The following is a 22,552-nucleotide window of genomic DNA, read 5'->3' on the forward strand; positions in this document are numbered from 1 at the left end:
CTCCACATGTTGATGTTTCATGTCACCTGTCCACTCCACATGTTGATGTTTCATGTCACACCTTCTTCCTGTCCCACTCCACATGTTGATGTTTCATGTCACACCTTCTTCCTGTCCCACTCCACATGTTGATGTTTCATGTCACCTGTCCACTCCACATGTTGATGTTTCATGTCACACCTTCTTCCTGTCCCACTCCACATGTTGATGTTTCATGTCACACCTTCTTCCTGTCCCACTCCACATGTTGATGTTTCATGTCACACCTTCTTCCTGTCCCACTCCACATGTTGATGTTTCATGTCACACCTTCTTCCTGTCCCACTCCACATGTTGATGTTTCATGTCACACCTTCTTCCTGTCCCACTCCACATGTTGATGTTTCATGTCACACCTTCTTCCTGTCCCACTCCACATGTTGATGTTTCATGTCACCTGTCCACTCCACATGTTGATGTTTCATGTCACACCTTCTTCCTGTCCCACTCCACATGTTGATGTTTCATGTCACCTGTCCACTCCACATGTTGATGTTTCATGTCACACCTTCTTCCTGTCCCACTCCACATGTTGATGTTTCATGTCACACCTTCTTCCTGTCCCACTCCACATGTTGATGTTTCATGTCACCTGTCCACTCCACATGTTGATGTTTCATGTCACACCTTCTTCCTGTCCCACTCCACATGTTGATGTTTCATGTCACACCTTCTTCCTGTCCCACTCCACATGTTGATGTTTCATGTCACACCTTCTTCCTGTCCCACTCCACATGTTGATGTTTCATGTCACACCTTCTTCCTGTCCCACTCCACATGTTGATGTTTCATGTCACACCTTCTTCCTGTCCCACTCCACATGTTGATGTTTCATGTCACCTGTCCACTCCACATGTTGATGTTTCATGTCACACCTTCTTCCTGTCCCACTCCACATGTTGATGTTTCATGTCACCTGTCCACTCCACATGTTGATGTTTCATGTCACACCTTCTTCCTGTCCCACTCCACATGTTGATGTTTCATGTCACACCTTCTTCCTGTCCCACTCCACATGTTGATGTTTCATGTCACCTGTCCACTCCACATGTTGATGTTTCATGTCACACCTTCTTCCTGTCCCACTCCACATGTTGATGTTTCATGTCACACCTTCTTCCTGTCCCACTCCACATGTTGATGTTTCATGTCACACCTTCTTCCTGTCCCACTCCACATGTTGATGTTTCATGTCACACCTTCTTCCTGTCCCACTCCACATGTTGATGTTTCATGTCACACCTTCTTCCTGTCCCACTCCACATGTTGATGTTTCATGTCACCTGTCCACTCCACATGTTGATGTTTCATGTCACACCTTCTTCCTGTCCCACTCCACATGTTGATGTTTCATGTCACCTGTCCACTCCACATGTTGATGTTTCATGTCACACCTTCTTCCTGTCCCACTCCACATGTTGATGTTTCATGTCACACCTTCTTCCTGTCCCACTCCACATGTTGATGTTTCATGTCACCTGTCCACTCCACATGTTGATGTTTCATGTCACACCTTCTTCCTGTCCCACTCCACATGTTGATGTTTCATGTCACACCTTCTTCCTGTCCCACTCCACATGTTGATGTTTCATGTCACACCTTCTTCCTGTCCCACTCCACATGTTGATGTTTCATGTCACACCTTCTTCCTGTCCCACTCCACATGTTGATGTTTCATGTCACCTGTCCACTCCACATGTTGATGTTTCATGTCACACCTTCTTCCTGTCCCACTCCACATGTTGATGTTTCATGTCACCTGTCCACTCCACATGTTGATGTTTCATGTCACACCTTCTTCCTGTCCCACTCCACATGTTGATGTTTCATGTCACACCTTCTTCCTGTCCCACTCCACATGTTGATGTTTCATGTCACCTGTCCACTCCACATGTTGATGTTTCATGTCACACCTTCTTCCTGTCCCACTCCACATGTTGATGTTTCATGTCACACCTTCTTCCTGTCCCACTCCACATGTTGATGTTTCATGTCACACCTTCTTCCTGTCCCACTCCACATGTTGATGTTTCATGTCACCTGTCCATGTTGATGTTTCATGTCACCTGTCCATGTTGATGTTTCATGTCACCTGTCCATGTTGATGTTTCATGTCACCTGTCCACTCCACATGTTGATGTTTCATGTCACCTGTCCACTCCACATGTTGATGTTTCATGTCACCTGTCCACTCCACATGTTGATGTTTCATGTCACCTGTCCCACTCCACATGTTGATGTTTCATGTCACCTGTCCACTCCACATGTTGATGTTTCATGTCACCTGTCCATGTTGATGTTTCATGTCACCTGTCCACTCCACATGTTGATGTTTCATGTCACCTGTCCATGTTGATGTTTCATGTCACCTGTCCACTCCACATGTTGATGTTTCATGTCACCTGTCCATGTTGATGTTTCATGTCACCTGTCCATGTTGATGTTTCATGTCACCTGTCCACTGCACATGTTGATGTTTCTTGTCACCTGTCCATGTTGCTGTTTCATGTCACCTGTCCATGTTGATGTTTCATGCCACCTGTCCACTCCACATGTTGATGTTTCATGTCACCTGTCCATGTTGATGTTTCATGTCACCTGTCCATGTTGATGTTTCATGTCACCTGTCCATGTTGATGTTTCATGTCACCTGTCCATGTTGATGTTTCATGTCACCTGTCCATGTTGATGTTTCATGTCACCTGTCCATGTTGATGTTTCATGTCACCTGTCCACTCCACATGTTGATGTTTCATGTCACCTGTCTATGTTGATGTTTCATGTCACCTGTCCACTCCACATGTTGATGTTTCTTTTCACTTGTCCATGTTGCTGTTTCATGTCACCTGTCCATGTTGATGTTTCATGTCACCTGTCCACTCCACATGTTGATGTTTCATGTCACCTGTCCATGTTGATGTTTCATGTCACCTGTTCATGTTGATGTTTCATGTCACCTGTCCATGTTGATGTTTCATGTCACCTGTCCACTCCACATGTTGATGTTTCATGTCACCTGTCCACTCCACATGTTGATGTTTCATGTCACCTGTCCACTCCACATGTTGATGTTTCATGTCACCTGTCCATGTTGATGTTTCATGTCACCTGTCCATGTTGATGTTTCATGTCACCTGTCCACTCCACATGTTGATGTTTCATGTCACCTGTCCATGTTGCTGTTTCATGTCACCTGTCCATGTTGATGTTTCATGTCACCTGTCCACTCCACATGTTGATGTTTCATGTCACCTGTCCATGTTGATGTTTCATGTCACCTGTCCATGTTGATGTTTCATGTCACCTGTCCATGTTGATGTTTCATGTCACCTGTCCACTCCACATGTTGATGTTTCATGTCACCTGTCCATGTTGCTGTTTCATGTCACCTGTCCATGTTGATGTTTCATGTCACCTGTCCACTCCACATGTTGATGTTTCATGTCACCTGTCCATGTTGATGTTTCATGTCACCTGTCCATGTTGATGTTTCATGTCACCTGTCCATGTTGATGTTTCATGTCACCTGTCCACTCCACATGTTGATGTTTCTTGTCACCTGTCCATGTTGCTGTTTCATGTCACCTGTCCATGTTGATGTTTCATGTCACCTGTCCACTCCACATGTTGATGTTTCATGTCACCTGTCCATGTTGATGTTTCATGTCACCTGTCCATGTTGATGTTTCATGTCACCTGTCCATGTTGATGTTTCATGTCACCTGTCCATGTTGATGTTTCATGTCACCTGTCCACTCCACATGTTGATGTTTCATGTCACCTGTCCACTCCACATGTTGATGTTTCATGTCACCTGTCCCACTCCACATGTTGATGTTTCATGTCACCTGTCCACTCCACATGTTGATGTTTCATGTCACCTGTCCATGTTGATGTTTCATGTCACCTGTCCACTCCACATGTTGATGTTTCATGTCACCTGTCCATGTTGATGTTTCATGTCACCTGTCCACTCCACATGTTGATGTTTCATGTCACCTGTCCATGTTGATGTTTCATGTCACCTGTCCATGTTGATGTTTCATGTCACCTGTCCACTCCACATGTTGATGTTTCTTGTCACCTGTCCATGTTGCTGTTTCATGTCACCTGTCCATGTTGATGTTTCATGCCACCTGTCCACTCCACATGTTGATGTTTCATGTCACCTGTCCATGTTGATGTTTCATGTCACCTGTCCATGTTGATGTTTCATGTCACCTGTCCATGTTGATGTTTCATGTCACCTTTCCACTCCACATGTTGATGTTTCATGTCACCTGTCCACTCCACATGTTGATGTTTCATGTCACCTGTCCACTCCACATGTTGATGTTTCATGTCACCTGTCCCACTCCACATGTTGATGTTTCATGTCACCTGTCCACTCCACATGTTGATGTTTCATGTCACCTGTCCATGTTGATGTTTCATGTCACCTGTCCACTCCACATGTTGATGTTTCATGTCACACCTTCTTCCTGTCCCACTCCACACGTTGATGTTTCATGTCACCTGTCCACTCCACATGTTGATGTTTCATGTCACACCTTCTTCCTGTCCCACTCCACATGTTGATGTTTCATGTCACCTGTCCATGTTGATGTTTCATGTCACCTGTCCATGTTGATGTTTCATGTCACCTGTCCATGTTGATGTTTCATGTCACCTTTCCACTCCACATGTTGATGTTTCATGTCACCTGTCCACTCCACATGTTGATGTTTCATGTCACCTGTCCACTCCACATGTTGATGTTTCATGTCACACCTTCTTCCTGTCCCACTCCACATGTTGATGTTTCATGTCACACCTTCTTCCTGTCCCACTCCACATGTTGATGTTTCATGTCACCTGTCCACTCCACATGTTGATGTTTCATGTCACACCTTCTTCCTGTCCCACTCCACATGTTGATGTTTCATGTCACACCTTCTTCCTGTCCCACTCCACATGTTGATGTTTCATGTCACACCTTCTTCCTGTCCCACTCCACATGTTGATGTTTCATGTCACACCTTCTTCCTGTCCCACTCCACATGTTGATGTTTCATGTCACCTGTCCACTCCACATGTTGATGTTTCATGTCACACCTTCTTCCTGTCCCACTCCACATGTTGATGTTTCATGTCACCTGTCCACTCCACATGTTGATGTTTCATGTCACACCTTCTTCCTGTCCCACTCCACATGTTGATGTTTCATGTCACACCTTCTTCCTGTCCCACTCCACATGTTGATGTTTCATGTCACCTGTCCACTCCACATGTTGATGTTTCATGTCACACCTTCTTCCTGTCCCACTCCACATGTTGATGTTTCATGTCACACCTTCTTCCTGTCCCACTCCACATGTTGATGTTTCATGTCACACCTTCTTCCTGTCCCACTCCACATGTTGATGTTTCATGTCACACCTTCTTCCTGTCCCACTCACATGTTGATGTTTCATGTCACACCTTCTTCCTGTCCCACTCCACATGTTGATGTTTCATGTCACCTGTCCACTCCACATGTTGATGTTTCATGTCACACCTTCTTCCTGTCCCACTCCACATGTTGATGTTTCATGTCACCTGTCCACTCCACATGTTGATGTTTCATGTCACACCTTCTTCCTGTCCCACTCCACATGTTGATGTTTCATGTCACACCTTCTTCCTGTCCCACTCCACATGTTGATGTTTCATGTCACCTGTCCACTCCACATGTTGATGTTTCATGTCACACCTTCTTCCTGTCCCACTCCACATGTTGATGTTTCATGTCACACCTTCTTCCTGTCCCACTCCACATGTTGATGTTTCATGTCACACCTTCTTCCTGTCCCACTCCACATGTTGATGTTTCATGTCACACCTTCTTCCTGTCCCACTCCACATGTTGATGTTTCATGTCACACCTTCTTCCTGTCCCACTCCACATGTTGATGTTTCATGTCACCTGTCCACTCCACATGTTGATGTTTCATGTCACACCTTCTTCCTGTCCCACTCCACATGTTGATGTTTCATGTCACACCTTCTTCCTGTCCCACTCCACATGTTGATGTTTCATGTCACCTGTCCACTCCACATGTTGATGTTTCATGTCACACCTTCTTCCTGTCCCACTCCACATGTTGATGTTTCATGTCACACCTTCTTCCTGTCCCACTCCACATGTTGATGTTTCATGTCACACCTTCTTCCTGTCCCACTCCACATGTTGATGTTTCATGTCACACCTTCTTCCTGTCCCACTCCACATGTTGATGTTTCATGTCACACCTTCTTCCTGTCCCACTCCACATGTTGATGTTTCATGTCACACCTTCTTCCTGTCCCACTCCACATGTTGATGTTTCATGTCACACCTTCTTCCTGTCCCACTCCACATGTTGATGTTTCATGTCACACCTTCTTCCTGTCCCACTCCACATGTTGATGTTTCATGTCACACCTTCTTCCTGTCCCACTCCACATGTTGATGTTTCATGTCACACCTTCTTCCTGTCCCACTCCACATGTTGATGTTTCATGTCACACCTTCTTCCTGTCCCACTCCACATGTTGATGTTTCATGTCACACCTTCTTCCTGTCCCACTCCACATGTTGATGTTTCATGTCACACCTTCTTCCTGTCCCACTCCACATGTTGATGTTTCATGTCACACCTTCTTCCTGTCCCACTCCACATGTTGATGTTTCATGTCACACCTTCTTCCTGTCCCACTCCACATGTTGATGTTTCATGTCACACCTTCTTCAGCCTCCGCCTTCATCCATCACAACATGGACAAGCTGAGCAGGATCTACCCTGCAGGCTCCAGGACCGACTCCTCCAACTACAATCCAGTCTCCATGTGGAACGCTGGCTGTCAAATAGGTGCACCTCACCTTTACCTTCACCTTCATCTTTGCCTGCACCATCATCGTCATTTTCACCTTCATCTTTACCTTCATCTTCGCCTGCACCTTCATCTTCACCTGCACCATCACCTTCATCTTCATAATCACCATCACCTTAATTTTCATCTTCACTTTCGCCATCACCTTCATTTTCATCTTTGCCTTCACCATCACCTTCATCTTTGCCTGCACCTTCATCTTCACCTGCACCATCATTTTCACCTTCATATTTACCTTCATCTTCATCTTTGTCTGCACCTTCATCTTCACCTGCACCATCATCTTCACTTTCACCTTCATCTTCATCTTTGTCTGCACCTTCATCTTTGTCTGCACCTTCATCTTCACCTGCACCATCATCTTCACCTTCATTTTCATCTTCATCTTTACCTTCATCGTCATCTTTGCCTGCACCTTCATCTTCACCTGCACCATCATCTTCACCTTCACTTTCACCTTCATATTTACCTTCATCTTCATCTTTGTCTGCACCTTCATCTTCACCTGCACCATCATCTTCACCTTCATTTTCATCTTCATCTTTACCTTCATCGTCATCTTTGTCTGCACCTTCATCTTCACCTGCACCATCACCTTCATCTTCATAATCACCATCACCTTCATTTTCATCTTCACTTTCGCTATCACCTTCATCTTTGCCTTCACCATCACCTTCACCTTCATCTTCACTTTCACCTTCATCTTCACCTGCACCATCATCTTCACCTTCATTTTCATCTTCATCTTTACCTTCATCGTCATCTTTGCCTGCACCTTCATCTTCACCTGCACCATCACCTTCATCTTCACCTTCATTTTCATCTTTACCTTCATCGTCATCTTTGCCTGCACCTTCATCTTCACCTGCACCATCACCTTCATCTTCATAATCACCATCACCTTCATTTTCATCTTCACTTTCGCCATCCCCTTCATCTTTGCCTTCACCATCACCTTCACCTTCATCTTCACCTGCACCATCATCTTCACCTTCATTTTCATCTTCATCTTTACCTTCATATTTACCTTCATCTTCATCTTTGTCTGCACCTTCATCTTCACCTGCACCATCACCTTCATCTTCATAATCACCATCACCTTCATTTTCATCTTCACTTTCGCCATCACCTTCATTTTCGCCTTCACCATCACCTTCATCTTCATCTTTGCCTGCACCTTCATCTTTACTTTCACCATCACCTGCGCCATCACCTTCACATTCACCATCACCTTTACCTTCACTTTCACCTTCATCTTTACCTTCACAATCACAATCACCTTCATCTTTGCCTGCACCTTCATCTTCACATTCACCATCACCTTCATCTTTGCCTGCATCATCACCTTCACCCTCAACTTCATCTTCATAATCACCTTCATCTTGACCTTCACCTTCAACTTCATAATCACCTTCACCATCATCTTCATCTTTACCTTCACCTTCACCTTCACCTTCATCTTCACTTTAATGGAGGTTAATGTGTGTCTTTATTACCCAAAAAATTTTTGGACACTGAATTTTTTAAACTTAATTTTTTTGGCGTTTGAATTTTGTGAACTACATTTTTTTACATCAAATTATGCTGAAAATTTCAGTGAAACAATTCTGTGTATAAAAATGCAGTGTTTTCAAAGTCAGTGCTGAAAAAATCAGTGTATAAAAATTTGGTGTAAAAAAATTAGTCTATAAAACTTTAGTGTAAAAAAAAATTCAGTCTATAAAAATTCAGTGTAAAAAAAATAGTCTATAAAATCCAGTGTATAAAAATTCTGTGTTAAAAAATTCAGTGTAAAAAAAAATCAGTCTATAAAAATCCAATGTATAAAAATTCAGTGTAAATACCTTCAGTGTAAAAAAAATCAGTCTATTAAAATTCAGTGTAAAAAAAAATCAGTCTATTAAAATCTAGTCCACAAAAATGTAGTGTAAATAAATTCAGTGTAAAAAAATAGTCTATAAAAATCCAGTGTATGAAAAATCAGTGTAAATAAATTCAATGTAAAAAAAATAGTCTATAAAAATTTAGTGTAAAAAAAATAGTCTATAAAAATCCAGTGTATAAAAATTCTGTGTTAAAAAATTCAGTGTAAAAAAAAATCAGTCTATAAAAATCCAATGTTTAAAAATTCAGTGTAAATACCTTCAGTGTAAAAAAAATCAGTCTATTAAAATTCAGTGTAGAAAAAAAAATCAGTCTATTAAAATCTAGTCTACAAAAATTCAGTGTGAATAAATTCAGTGTAAAAAAAATAGTCTATAAAAATCCAGTGTATAAAAAATCCAGTGTAAATAAATTCAGTGTAAAAAAATTAGTCTATAAAATTCTATGTAAAATAAAATCAGTCTATAAAAATCCAGTGTATAAAATTTCAGTGTAAATAAATTCAGTGTAAAAAAATTAGTCTATAAAAATTAAGTGTAAAAAAAATTGTGCTGAAAAAGTCAGTGTACAGAAATTCAGTGTAAAAAATTACTCTAAATAAATTCAGTGTAAAAAAATTTGTGTATAAAAATTCAGTGTAAATAAATTCAGTGTAAAAAAATTGTCTAAAAAAATTCAGTGTAAAAAAAAACAGTCTATAAAAAGCCATTGTATAAAAATTCAGTGTAAATAAATTCAGTGTAAAATTTGTGTCTATAAAATTCAGTGTAAACAAAATTCAGTGCTTGAAAAGCCCAGTGTATAAAAATTCAGTGTAAAAAAAAAAAGTCTATAAAAATTCAGTGTGTAAAAATTCAGTGTAAATAAATTCAGTGCTTTAAAAGTCCGGTGTATAAAAATTCAGTGTAAATAAACTCAGTGTAAAAAAATTAGTCTAAAAAAATTCAGAGTAAAAAAAATCAGTCTATAAAAAGCCATTGTATAAAAATTTAGTGTAAATAAATTCAGTGTAAAAATTGTGTCTATAAAATTCAGTGTAAAAAAAATTCAGTGCTTGAAAAGTTCAGTGTAAAAAAAAAAAAAGTCTATAAAAATCCAGTGTGTAAAAAAAATTCAGTGTAAATAAATCCAGTGCTTTAAAAGTCAGGTGTATAAAAATTCAGTGTAAATAAATTCAGTGCCAAAACATTCACTGTTTCAAAAAGCAAGACTCATTTCCGGTCATTTAAGAGTGAAGCAATCGCGCCTGTCTCAGAAGCAGCCAATGAGCTGTCAAGTTGGAAGTCACGTGACTTGCAAAAGAGCATCAAAAAGGCAGTGAAGTGGGCTACCTGGACATAATGGTGACAATCTGCACTTTTGACTGACATACCAAGCTCTGCTTCATGCAGACTGGGCACAAACACAGTGGGCGGGGCTTGTTTATGGTGTGCAGCAAAGTTCTGCAGAACCGTGATATTATATCCAATAAGTGGATGTTTTTTACTCTTTGCGTTTATGTTTCACCTTGTTTGTTGCATCTTTGTTGTTCTTGCTGGATTATAAAAGATGTCCATCATGGAGGCTGTCTGGAAGTAGAGGAGCAACGTTCATATATTCTCAATATTCAATCTTTTATTGTTCATAGATAGTATTGTAAATCCCACATTATGCACTTGTATGTACATTCTAAGTGTCTTTTCAGTAAAAAACTAAACAGACTATCTCAAAAACGGAATGAATTTCAGTTTTTTTTTACTGAATTATGTGACTCAGAATGTACATAAAATATAGAATGTGGGATTTATAATATTAACTATGAACAATAAAAGACTGAATATTGAGAATATATGAATGTTGCTCATCTACTTCCAGACAGCCTCCTTGATGGACATATTTTATAATCCAGCAAGAATAACAAAGATGCAACAAACGAGGTGAAACATGAAAGCAAAAGGATAAGTCTGAGTCTTACTTTTTGATGCAACAAATTTTTCGACACTGAATTTTCATACACAGATTTTTTTTACACTGAATTTTTATACACTAAATTTTTTATACTGAATTTTTCAAACTGAATCTTATACAATGAATTTTTTTTTACACAAATTGTTTTACACTGAATTTCCATACACTGGATTTTTATACACTAAATTGTTTTACACTGAACTTTTTACACTAAATTTTATACACTGAATTTTTATACACAACATTTTTTCACAGGGAATTTCTCACACGGAATTCAGCAGTGAATTTTCATTCATTACATTTTCTTTACATTGAATTTTTTTACACTGATTTTTGTACACTGAATTTTTATACAGTGAATTTCTTACACTGAATTTGAATATTGATTTTTTTTACACTACATTTTTTACAATTAATTTTTCAAACTGAATCTTATACACTGAATTGTTTTATACAAATTGTTTTACACTGAATTTTCATACACTGAATTTGTTTTACACAAAAAAAATTTGCACTGAATTTTTATACACTGAATGTTTTCACGCTGATTTTTTTATAATGCTTTTTTTTTACCAAATTTTTATACACTGAATTTTCATACATTACATTTTCTTTACATTGTTTTTTTTACACTGATTATTGTACACTGAATTTTTATACACTACATTTTTTACACTGAATTTTTCAAACTGAATCTTATACACTGAATTTTTTACACAAATTGTTTTACACTGAATTTTCATTCACTGAATTTTCATTCACTGAATTTTTTATACACTGAATTTTTTCTCACTGAATGTTCACACACTGAATTTTTATACACTGATTTCTTTCCAGTGAATATAAAAACACTACATTTTTGACACTGAATTTTTATACACAAAATGTTCTTTACATTGAATTTTCTTACACTGAATTGTCATACATTACATTTTCTTTACACCGATTTTTGTACACTGAATTTGTATACTTGACACGTTTTACACTGAATCTTTTTTTACTAAAATTATTTTACACTGAATTTTTTTATGCACTGATTTTTTTACACTGAATTTTTTTATGCTCTGATTTTTTTACACTGAATTTAAAAACTACTTTTTTTTACACTGAGTTTTTATACACTATATTTTTTTATACTGAATTTTTATACAGTGAATTTCTTTCACTGAATTTTAATACATTACATTTTCTTTACATTGATTTTTTTTTACACTACATTTTTTACAATTAATTTTTTTTAAACTGAATTTTATACACTGAATTGTTTTAGAGTTAGTTAGAGTTAGAGTTAGAGTTAGAGTTAGAGTTTATTTCGAACATGCAAGCATACAACATGATACATCACAATTTCCAGTTTCTCTTTTCAACATGTTCGAAAAGGAGTAGGAAGAAGCAGAGCTTATTTAATCCTACCCCTTTTCTTTACATAACAGTTGCTGAAACTTTTTTATTCACTTCCTGTTCTCAATTTATTCACAATAAACTCCATAGGTAATCACAATAAAAATAAATAAATAAATACTAATAAGAATTTAATAATAATAATTGGTGAAGAAAGTCATATTTAATATGATGAGATAAGTAAGATTACTTTAAGAATGAATGAATGGATGGATGAAATAAATTTAGAATGTTTGTCATAAATTTAGAATTTTAGACAAATTGTTTTACACTGAATTTTCATACATTACATTTTCTTGACATTACATTTTTTTACACAAATTGTTTTTTCATTGACTGAATTTTGACTGAATTTTTTATACACTGAATTTTTTCACACTGAATGTTCACACACTGAATTTTTTTTACACTGATTTCTTTACAGTGAATTTAAAAACACTACATTTTTTTACACTGAATGTTTGTACACAAAATGTTCTTTCTTTTTTTTTTACTTTTTACATAAAACATTTTTACACTGAATTTGTATACAGTGAATTTCTTACACTGAATTTTCATACATTACATTTTCTTTACATTTAATTTTTTTACACCGATTTTTGTACACTGAATTTGTATACACTACATTTTTTACACTGAATCTTATACACTGAATTTTTTTACACAAATTGGTTTACACTGAATTTTCATACACTGATTTTTTTATGCACTGATTTTTTTTACACTGAATTTAAAAACACTAAAAAAAAATGTACACTGAGTTTCTATACACTACATTTTTTTACACTGAATTGTTATACAGTGAATTTCTTACACTGAATTTTATTACATTACATTTTTTTACAATGAATTTTTTACACCGATTTTTGTACACTGAATTTGTATACACTAAATTTTTTACACTGAATTTTTCTACACACATTTTTTTACACTGAATTTTCATACACTGATTTTTTTATGCACTGAATTTTAATACATGACATTTTCTTTACATTGATTTTTTTTACACTACATTTTTTAACAATTATTTTTTTCAAACTGAATCTTATACACTGAATTGTTTTACACAAATTGTTTTACACTGAATTTTCATACACTGAATTTTCATACACTGATTTTTTTACACTGAATTTTTATACAGCGAATTTCTTACACAGAATTTGAATACATTACATTTTCTTTACATAGATTTTTTTACACTACATTTTTTACAATTAATTTTTCAAACTGAATCTTATACGCTGAATTTTTTTTACACAAATTGTTTTACACTGAATTTTCATACACTGTTTTCTTATGTACTGATTTTTTTACACTGAATTTAAAAACATTGCATTTTTTTACACTGAGTTTTTATACACTACATTTTTTTTACACTGAATTTTTATACAGTGAATTTCCTACACTGAATTTTAATACATTACATTTTCTTTACATTGATTTTTTTTTTTTACACTACATTTTTTACAATTAATTTTTCAAACTGAATCTTATACGCTGAATTTTTTTTACACAAATTGTTTTACACTGAATTTTCATACACTGTTTTTTTATGTACTGATTTTTTTACACTGAATTTAAAAACATTGCATTTTTTTACACTGAGTTTTTATACACTACATTTTTTTTACACTGAATTTTTATACAGTGAATTTCTTACACTGAATTTTCATACATTACATTTTCTTTACATAGATTTTTTTACACTACATTTTTTACAATTAATTTTTCAAACTGAATCTTATACACTGAATTTTTTTTACACAAATTGTTTTACACTGAATTTTCACACACTGTTTTTTTATGTACTGATTTTTTTACACTGAATTTAAAAACATTAAATTTTTTTACACTGAGTTTTTATACAGTACATTTTCTTTACACTGAATTTTTATACAGTGAATTCCTTACACTGAATTTTAATACATTACATTTTCTTTACATTGATTTTTTTTTTTACACTACATTTTTTTACAATAAATTTTTCGAACTGAATCTTATACACTGAATTTTTTTTACACTGAATTTTTTTATACACTACATTTTTTTACACAGAATTTTAAAAACACAGAATTTGTTTTAATGAAATTGTCAGCATAATTGGATGTAAAAAATAAAATATATATAAAAAAATAAAATTCAGATACATATATTCAGTGTAAAAAAAAAAAAAGCTTTTGACATTAACCTCCATAACTTTCTCCTTGACTTTCACTTTCATCTTCACGCCGCACAGGAAGTCATGTAACTTTTCTCCGGCAGTGGCCCTCAACTTCCAGACCCCCAAGAAGGAGATGCACATCAACCAGGGCCGCTTCTTACCCAATGGGGCGTGCGGTTACATCCTCAAAGAGGACTTCCTCAGGGACCCGTCCTCCGACTTTGACCCCAACGTGCTCTCCAGGGGGCCGTGGCTGACACCCAAGATGCTGAATGTCATGGTGACCCTGGCGCCTTTTTCAACTGTCACTTTTAGCACACTAATGACATCAACACAAGAGAAAAGATCACTTTATCTGTTACAATAGAAGGAAAACAAACTTCTCCATCACATAAATATCATCGTTTTTTTAGTCTTACCTTCACAATGAAGGACAATACCATTTATAATATAATGTGTTTAGCACAGCCACTTATCAGCCTACATCACTCAGTATCGCCCCCAAACCTTTTAAGTGGTACTGCAGCTTTATATTTACTGTATACTTGCTAAAAAACTCTCCGTCTTGATGGTACTTTTTTTTGTGGCAGGTAAAAAAAAAAAAAGTCCTGTATATGACCGTGCCGTGTGTATTATGGGATGCATCGCAGGTGATCTCAGCTCAGCAGCTACCGAAACTCAACGAGGAGAAGCAGAAGTCCATCGTGGACCCCCTGGTGAGAGTGGAGGTCTACGGCGTGCCGGCGGACAACGCCAGCAAGCAGACGCACTACATCGAGAACAACGGTGAGCGGCGTGCACACACACACACACACACACACACACACACACACACACACACACACACACACACACACACACACACACACACACACTCTTGTATTTCTTACCTTCTTGGTACCTGAGAAAAAGGCCTCCCCCTTTAGGACCAGCCTTTCTAGATATATAAAGAAGTGTATTTACAACATTAATAATATATACATACTATGCAAATATAAAAAAGCATGTTGTGAAAAATAAGTTGGAATTTCGCAAGAAAAAGTTCACAATTTCACAAGAAAAACTTAGAATGTTGGCAGTATTATAGTAAAAGTCGTCATTTTACTCAACGCAAGTCAACATTTTACAAGAAAAATTGAACATTTGTGCAATATTATGATAAAAGTTGGAATTTTACTCAATAACAGTCGCAATTTTACAAGAAAAGCTTCAAATTTGGGCAATTTTATGAAAAGAGTCGCAATTTTACTCGACAAGTCACAATTTTTCAAGAAAACTTAAAAATGTTGGCAATATTATAATAATAATCGGAATTTTTCTGGGCAAAAGTCAAATTTTTCCTCTAAAAATGTCACTATTTTATGGACACCCTTTCTAGATATATAAAGAAGTGTATTTACAACATTAATAATATATACATACTATGCAAATGTAAAAAAGTTTCTTGTGAAAAATGAGAAAAAGAAAATAAAAAGGTCACAACTTCGCAAGAAAAACTTAGAATGTTGGCAGTATTATAATAAAAGTCGTCATTTTACTCAACGCAAGTCAACATTTTACAAGAAAAACGGAACATTTGTGCAATATTATGATAAAAGTTGGAATTTTACTCAATAACAGTCGCAATTTTACAAGAAAAGTTTCAAATTTGGGCAATTTTATGAAAAGAGTCGCAATTTTACTCGACAGAAGTCACAATTTTATGAGAAAACTTAAAAATGTTGGCAATATTATAATAATAATCGGAATTTTGCTGGGCAAATCTCAAATTTTTCCTCTAAAAATTTCACTATTTTAGGACCACCCTTTCTAGATATATAAAGAAGTGTATTTACAACATTAATAATATATACATACTATGCAAATATAAAAAAGCTTGTTGTGAAAAATGAGTTGGAATTTCACAAGAAAAAGGTCACAGTTTCACAAGAAAAACTTAGAATGTTGGCAGTATTATAATAAAAGTCGTCATTTTACTAAACGCAAGTCAACATTTTACAAGAAAAACTGAACACGTGTGCAATATTATGATAAAAGTTGGAATTTTACTCAATAACAGTCGCAATTTTACAAGAAAAGCTTCAAATTTGGGCAATTTTATGAAAAGAGTCGCAATTTTACTCGACAAGTCACAATTTTTCAAGAAAACTTAAAAATGTTGGCAATATTATAATAATAATCGGAATTTTTCTGGGCAAAAGTCAAATTTTTCCTCTAAAAATGTCACTATTTTATGAACACCCTTTCTAGATATATAAAGATGTGTATTTACAACATTAATAATATATACATACTATGTAAATATAAAAAGTTTCTTGTGAAAAATGAGAAAAATAAAATAAAAAGGTCACAACTTCACAAGAAAAACTTAGAATGTTGGCAGTATTATAATAAAAGTCGTCATTTTACTCAACGCAAGTCAACATTTTACAAGAAAAACGGAACATTTGTGCAATATTATGATAAAAGTTGGAATTTTACTCAATAACAGTCGCAATTTTACAAGAAAAGTTTCAAATTTGGGCAATTTTATGAAAAGAGTCGCAATTTTACTCGACAGAAGTCACAATTTTATGAGAAAACTTAAAAATGTTGGCAATATTATAATAATAATCGGAATTTTGCTGGGCAAATCTCAAATTTTTCCTCTAAAAATTTCACTATTTTAGGACCACCCTTTCTAGATATATAAAGATGTGTATTTACAACATTAATAATATATACATACTATGCAAATATAAAAAAGCTTGTTGTGAAAAATGAGTTGGAATTTCACAAGAAAAAGGTCACAGTTTCACAAGAAAAACTTAGAATGTTGGCAGTATTATAATAAAAGTCGTCATTTTACTCAACGCAAGTCAACATTTTACAAGAAAAACTGAACACGTGTGCAATATTATGATAAAAGTTGGAATTTTACTCAATAACAGTCGCAATTTTACAAGAAAAGCTTCAAATTTGGGCAATTTTATGAAAAGAGTCGCAATTTTACTCGACAAGTCACAATTTTTCAAGAAAACTTAAAAATGTTGGCAATATTATAATAATAATCGGAATTTTTCTGGGCAAAAGTCAAATTTTTCCTCTAAAAATGTCACTATTTTATGAACACCCTTTCTAGATATATAAAGATGTGTATTTACAACATTAATAATATATACATACTATGCACATATAAAAAAGCTTGTGAAAAATGAGAAAAAGAAAAGAAAAAGGTCAGAACTTCACAAGAAAAACTTAGAATGTTGGCAGTATTATAATTAAAGTCAATCAATCAATCAATCAATGTTTATTTATATAGCCCTAAATCACAAGTGTCTCAAAGTCGTCATTTTACTCAACGCAAGTCAAAATTTTACAAGAAAAACTGAACATTTGTGCAATATTATGATAAAAGTTGGAATTTTACTCAATAACAGTCGCAATTTTACAAGAAAAGCTTCAAATTTGGGCAATTTTATGAAGAGAGTCGCAATTTTACTCGACAAAAGTCACAATTTTTCAAGAAAACTTAAAAATGTTGGCAATATTATAATAATAATCGGAATTTTTCTGGGCAAAAGTCAAATTTTTCCTCTAAAAATGTCACTATTTTATGAACACCCTTTCTAGATATATAAAGAAGTGTATTTACAACATTAATACAATATACATACTATGCAAATGTAAAAAAGTTTCTTGTGAAAAATGAGAAAAATAAAATAAAAAGGTCACAATTTCACAAGAAAAACTTAGAATGTTGGCAGTATTATAATAAAAGTCGTCATTTTACTCAACCCAAGTCAAAATTTTACAAGAAAAACGGAACATTTGTGCAATATTATGATAAAAGTTGGAATTTTACTCAATAACAGTCGCAATTTTACAAGAAAAGTTTCAAATTTGGGCAATTTTATGAAAAGAGTCCCAATTTTACTCGACAAAAGTCACAATTTTATGAGAAAACTTAAAAATGTTGGCAATATTATAATAATAATCGGAATTTTGCTGGGCAAATCTAAAATTTTTCCTCTAAAAATTTCACTATTTTAGGACCACCCTTTCTAGATATATAAAGATGTGTATTTACAACATTAATAATATATACATACTATGCAAATATAACAAAGCTTGTTGTGAAAAATGAGTTGGAATTTCACAAGAAAAAGGTCACAGTTTCACAAGAAAAACTTAGAATGTTGGCAGTATTATAGTAAAAGTCGTCATTTTACTAAACGCAAGTCAACATTTTACAAAAAAAACTGAACATTTGTGCAATATTATGATAAAAGTTGGAATTTTACTCAATAACAGTCGCAATTTTACAAGAAAAGTTTCAAATTTGGGCAATTTTATGAAAAGAGTCGCAATTTTACTCGACAAAAGTCACAATTTTATGAGAAAACTTTCCAATTTTGGCAATATTATAACAATCATCGGAATTTTGCTTGGCAAAAGTCAAAATTTTACTCAAAAAATGTCACTATTTTATGAACACCCTTTCTAGATATATAAAGATGTGTATTTACAACATTAATAACATATACATACTATGCAAATATAAAAAAACTTGTTGTGAAAAATGAGAAAAATTTAAAAAAAAGGTCAGAATTTCACAAGAAAAACTTAGAATGTTGGCAGTATTATAATAAAAGTCGTCATTTTACTCAACGCAAGTCAACATTTTACAAGAAAAACTGAACATTTGTGCAATATTATGATAAAAGTTGGAATTTTACTCAATAAGTGAAGTGAAGTGAAGTGAATTCTATTTATATAGCGCTTTTCTCTAGTGACTCAAAGCGCTTTACAGTCGCAATTTTACAAGAACAGCTTCAAATTTGGGCAATTTTATGAAAAGAGTCGCAGTTTTACCCGACAAAAGTCACAATTTTATGAGAAAACCTTAAAATGTTGGCAATATTATAATAATAATCGGAATTTTGCTGGGCAAAAGTCAAATTTTTCCTCAAAAAATGTCACTATTTTAGGACCACCTTTTCTAGATGTATAAAGATGTGTATTTACAACATTAATAATATATACATACTATGCACATATAAAAAAGCTTGTTGTGAAAAATGAGAAAAAGAAAAGAAAAAGGTCAGAACTTCACAAGAAAAACTTAGAATGTTGGCAGTATTATAATTAAAGTCAATCTATCAATCAATCAATGTTTATTTATATAGCCCTAAATCACAAGTGTCTCAAAGTCGTCATTTTACTCAACGCAAGTCAAAATTTTACAAGAAAAACTGAACATTTGTGCAATATTATGATAAAAGTTGGAATTTTACTCAATAACAGTCGCAATTTTACAAGAAAAGCTTCAAATTTGGGCAATTTTGTAAAAAGAGTTGCAATTTTACTCGACAAAAGTCACAATTTTTCAAGAAAACTTAAAAATGTTGGCAATATTATAATAATGAACGGAATTTTGCTTGGCAAAAGTCAAATTTTTCCTCTAAAAATGTCACTATTTTAGGAACACCTTTTCTAGATATATAAAGAAGTGTATTTACAACATTAATAATATATACATACTATGCAAATATAAAAAAGCTTGTTGTGAAAAATGAGAAGAAGAAAACAAAAAGGTCACAACTTCACAAGAAAAACTTAGAATGTTGGCAGTATTATAATAAAAGTCGTCATTATACTCAACGCAAGTCAAAATTTTAAAAGAAAAACGGAACATTTGTGCAATATTATGATAAAAGTTGGAATTTTACTCAATAACAGTCGCAATTTTACAAGAACAGCTTCATATTTGGGCAATTTTATGGAGAGTTGCAATTTTACTCGACAAAAGTCACAAATTTATGAGAAAACCTTAAAATGTTGGCAATATTATAATAATAATCGGAATTTTGCTTGGCAAAAGTCAAATTTTTCCTCAAAAAATGTCATTATTTTAGAAACACCCTTTCTAGATATATAAAGATGTGTATTTACAACATTAATAATATATACATACTATGCAAATATAAAAAAGCTTGTTGTGAAAAATGAGTTGGAATTTCACAAGAAAAAGGTCACAGTTTCACAAGAAAAACTTAGAATGTTGGCAGTATTATAATAAAAGTCGTCATTTTACTAAACGCAAGTCAACATTTTACAAAAAAAACTGAACATTTGTGCAATATTATGATAAAAGTTGGAATTTTACTCAATAACAGTCGCAATTTTACAAGAAAAGCTTCAAATTTGGGCAATTTTATGAAAAGAGTCGCAATTTTACTCGACAAAAGTCACAATTTTATGAGAAAACCTTAAAATGTTGGCAATATTATAATAATAATCAGAATTTTGCTTGGCAAAAGTCAAAATTTTACTCGAAAAATGTCACTATTTTACGAGAAAAAAAAAAATTGGCAATATTGTGACAAAAGTCCGAATTTTATACGACAAATGTCGCCATTTTGCATTAAAAAGTAATAATTTTACGAGAAAATATTGCAATATTACAGAAACAGAAAGAACATGAGAAATTGTTCCCAATTTTATAAGAAAAAAGTCGACACATTGTGACAAAAAGACTGCTTTTAGGTTATTTTTGTAATTGTTTTTTAATCTTCATTATTTACTTCAAGTTATTACAGTATGTCTCTATATACATATTTATTTCATTTTTTTAAATCATTTTGGCCAAAGGGGGCGCATTTCAATTTCTGACACACACTTGTTATTTCATATGTTGACCAGAGGGGGAGCACTTTTAAAAGCGACACACAGTCAATTTGAAAAATCCCTCCTTTTAGGGACCACCCTCATTTTGATAGATGTCACCACCAGGGGGTGCAAATGAGACATTGTCTATTAGATGCAATGTTATTGGGACCATGATTTATGTCATCACTTGTTCACACCTCCTCATATGGAAGATACTTTTCCTTCTTCATGTCTCAAGAAAGGTGGAAATACAAGAACGCACACACACACACACACACACACACACCGGTGTCACCGTGTCAGTCATGATGTGACCCCGGGGTGCAGGTTTCAACCCCGTGTGGAACGAGCGGTTCCAGTTCAGCGTCCTGGTTCCTGAGCTGGCCCTGGTGAGGTTCGTGGTGGAGGACCACGACACCACGTCACAGAACGATCTGGTGGGACATTTCTGCCTCCCACTCACAAGTCTGCAGAACGGTAAAGAAGACCCTCAATGATCATTTTAAACTGTTTTTTTTTTTTTCTTTTTTACTTTATTTTTTACTTTATTGATCTCAATTCTTCATTTTGAATTCTAATTGATCTCAATTCATTTTAAATTACAACGGATCTCAATCACTATTTTTAAATAAATGACAGCTGACGTAATAATTAATTGATCTCATTAATGAATTTGAAATACAATTATTTATTTATTTCAATAAATTTTCATTACAATTTATGTCAATAATTAATTTAATTGTCAATTAATAATCAATTTTGATGTTCAAATAATCTCAGTAAAGGGGAATTGCAATTGATATTGATAATTAATTTAAATTTCAACAAAAGTGAATTACAATTGATATAAATAATTAATTTAAATTGCAATTTATCTCAATAATGAATTGAAATTGCAATGAATTTCAATAATTATTTCAAATTACAATTGATCTAATGAAGATTTTAGTTTTTCAATTGATCATCCATATACTGAATTTAAGATACAGTTAAGTCCAATAATGCGTTTTAAATGACAATTGATTTAATAGTTAATTTTTAATTTCAAATGACCTCAATAATAAATGTAACTTACAATTGATCACAATAACAAATTCAAATTAAATTGATTTCAATACTACATTGAAATTACAATCATGTTCAAGAATTAATTTTATTACAATTGATCTCAGTAATAAATTGAAATTGCAATCCAGTTCAATAATTTATTTTAGAACAATCAGTCTTAATGAAAAATTTAAATTTCAATTGATCTCAATAATGAATTTAAATTACAATTGAGTCCAATAATTATTTTTAAATGACAATTGATTTAATAGTTAATTTTTTATTTCAATTGACCTCAATAATAAATGTAAATTACAATTGATCTCAATAACAAATTTAATTTAATTAATTTCAATAATAAATGTAAATTACAATTGATCTCAATAACAAATTTAATTAAATTGATTTCAATAATACATTTAAATTACAATCCAGTTCAATAATTTATTTTATAACAGGCAGTCTCAATGATCAATTTAAATTTCAATTGATCTCAATAATGAATTTAAATTACAATTGAGTCCAATAATT

General features: G+C 34.0%; 1 protein-coding gene across 3 annotated transcripts in view; it reads left to right on the forward strand.

Moving 5' to 3' along the window:
• Positions 1-22,552, forward strand: part of plcd1a (phospholipase C, delta 1a) — a 74,723-nt gene that overhangs the window by 51,074 nt on the left and 1,097 nt on the right. For all 3 annotated transcript variants that reach the window (XM_062020665.1, XM_062020666.1, XM_062020667.1), the window contains 4 exons: positions 6,792-6,908; positions 14,425-14,603; positions 14,974-15,109; positions 21,302-21,451. In XM_062020665.1, the coding sequence (XP_061876649.1) occupies positions 6,792-6,908; positions 14,425-14,603; positions 14,974-15,109; positions 21,302-21,451 (582 nt within the window). The remainder of the gene's footprint in view (positions 1-6,791; positions 6,909-14,424; positions 14,604-14,973; positions 15,110-21,301; positions 21,452-22,552) is intronic.

The sequence above is a fragment of the Entelurus aequoreus genome, linkage group LG15, assembly GCF_033978785.1.
Source record: "Entelurus aequoreus isolate RoL-2023_Sb linkage group LG15, RoL_Eaeq_v1.1, whole genome shotgun sequence".
Taxonomy (NCBI): domain Eukaryota; kingdom Metazoa; phylum Chordata; class Actinopteri; order Syngnathiformes; family Syngnathidae; genus Entelurus; species Entelurus aequoreus.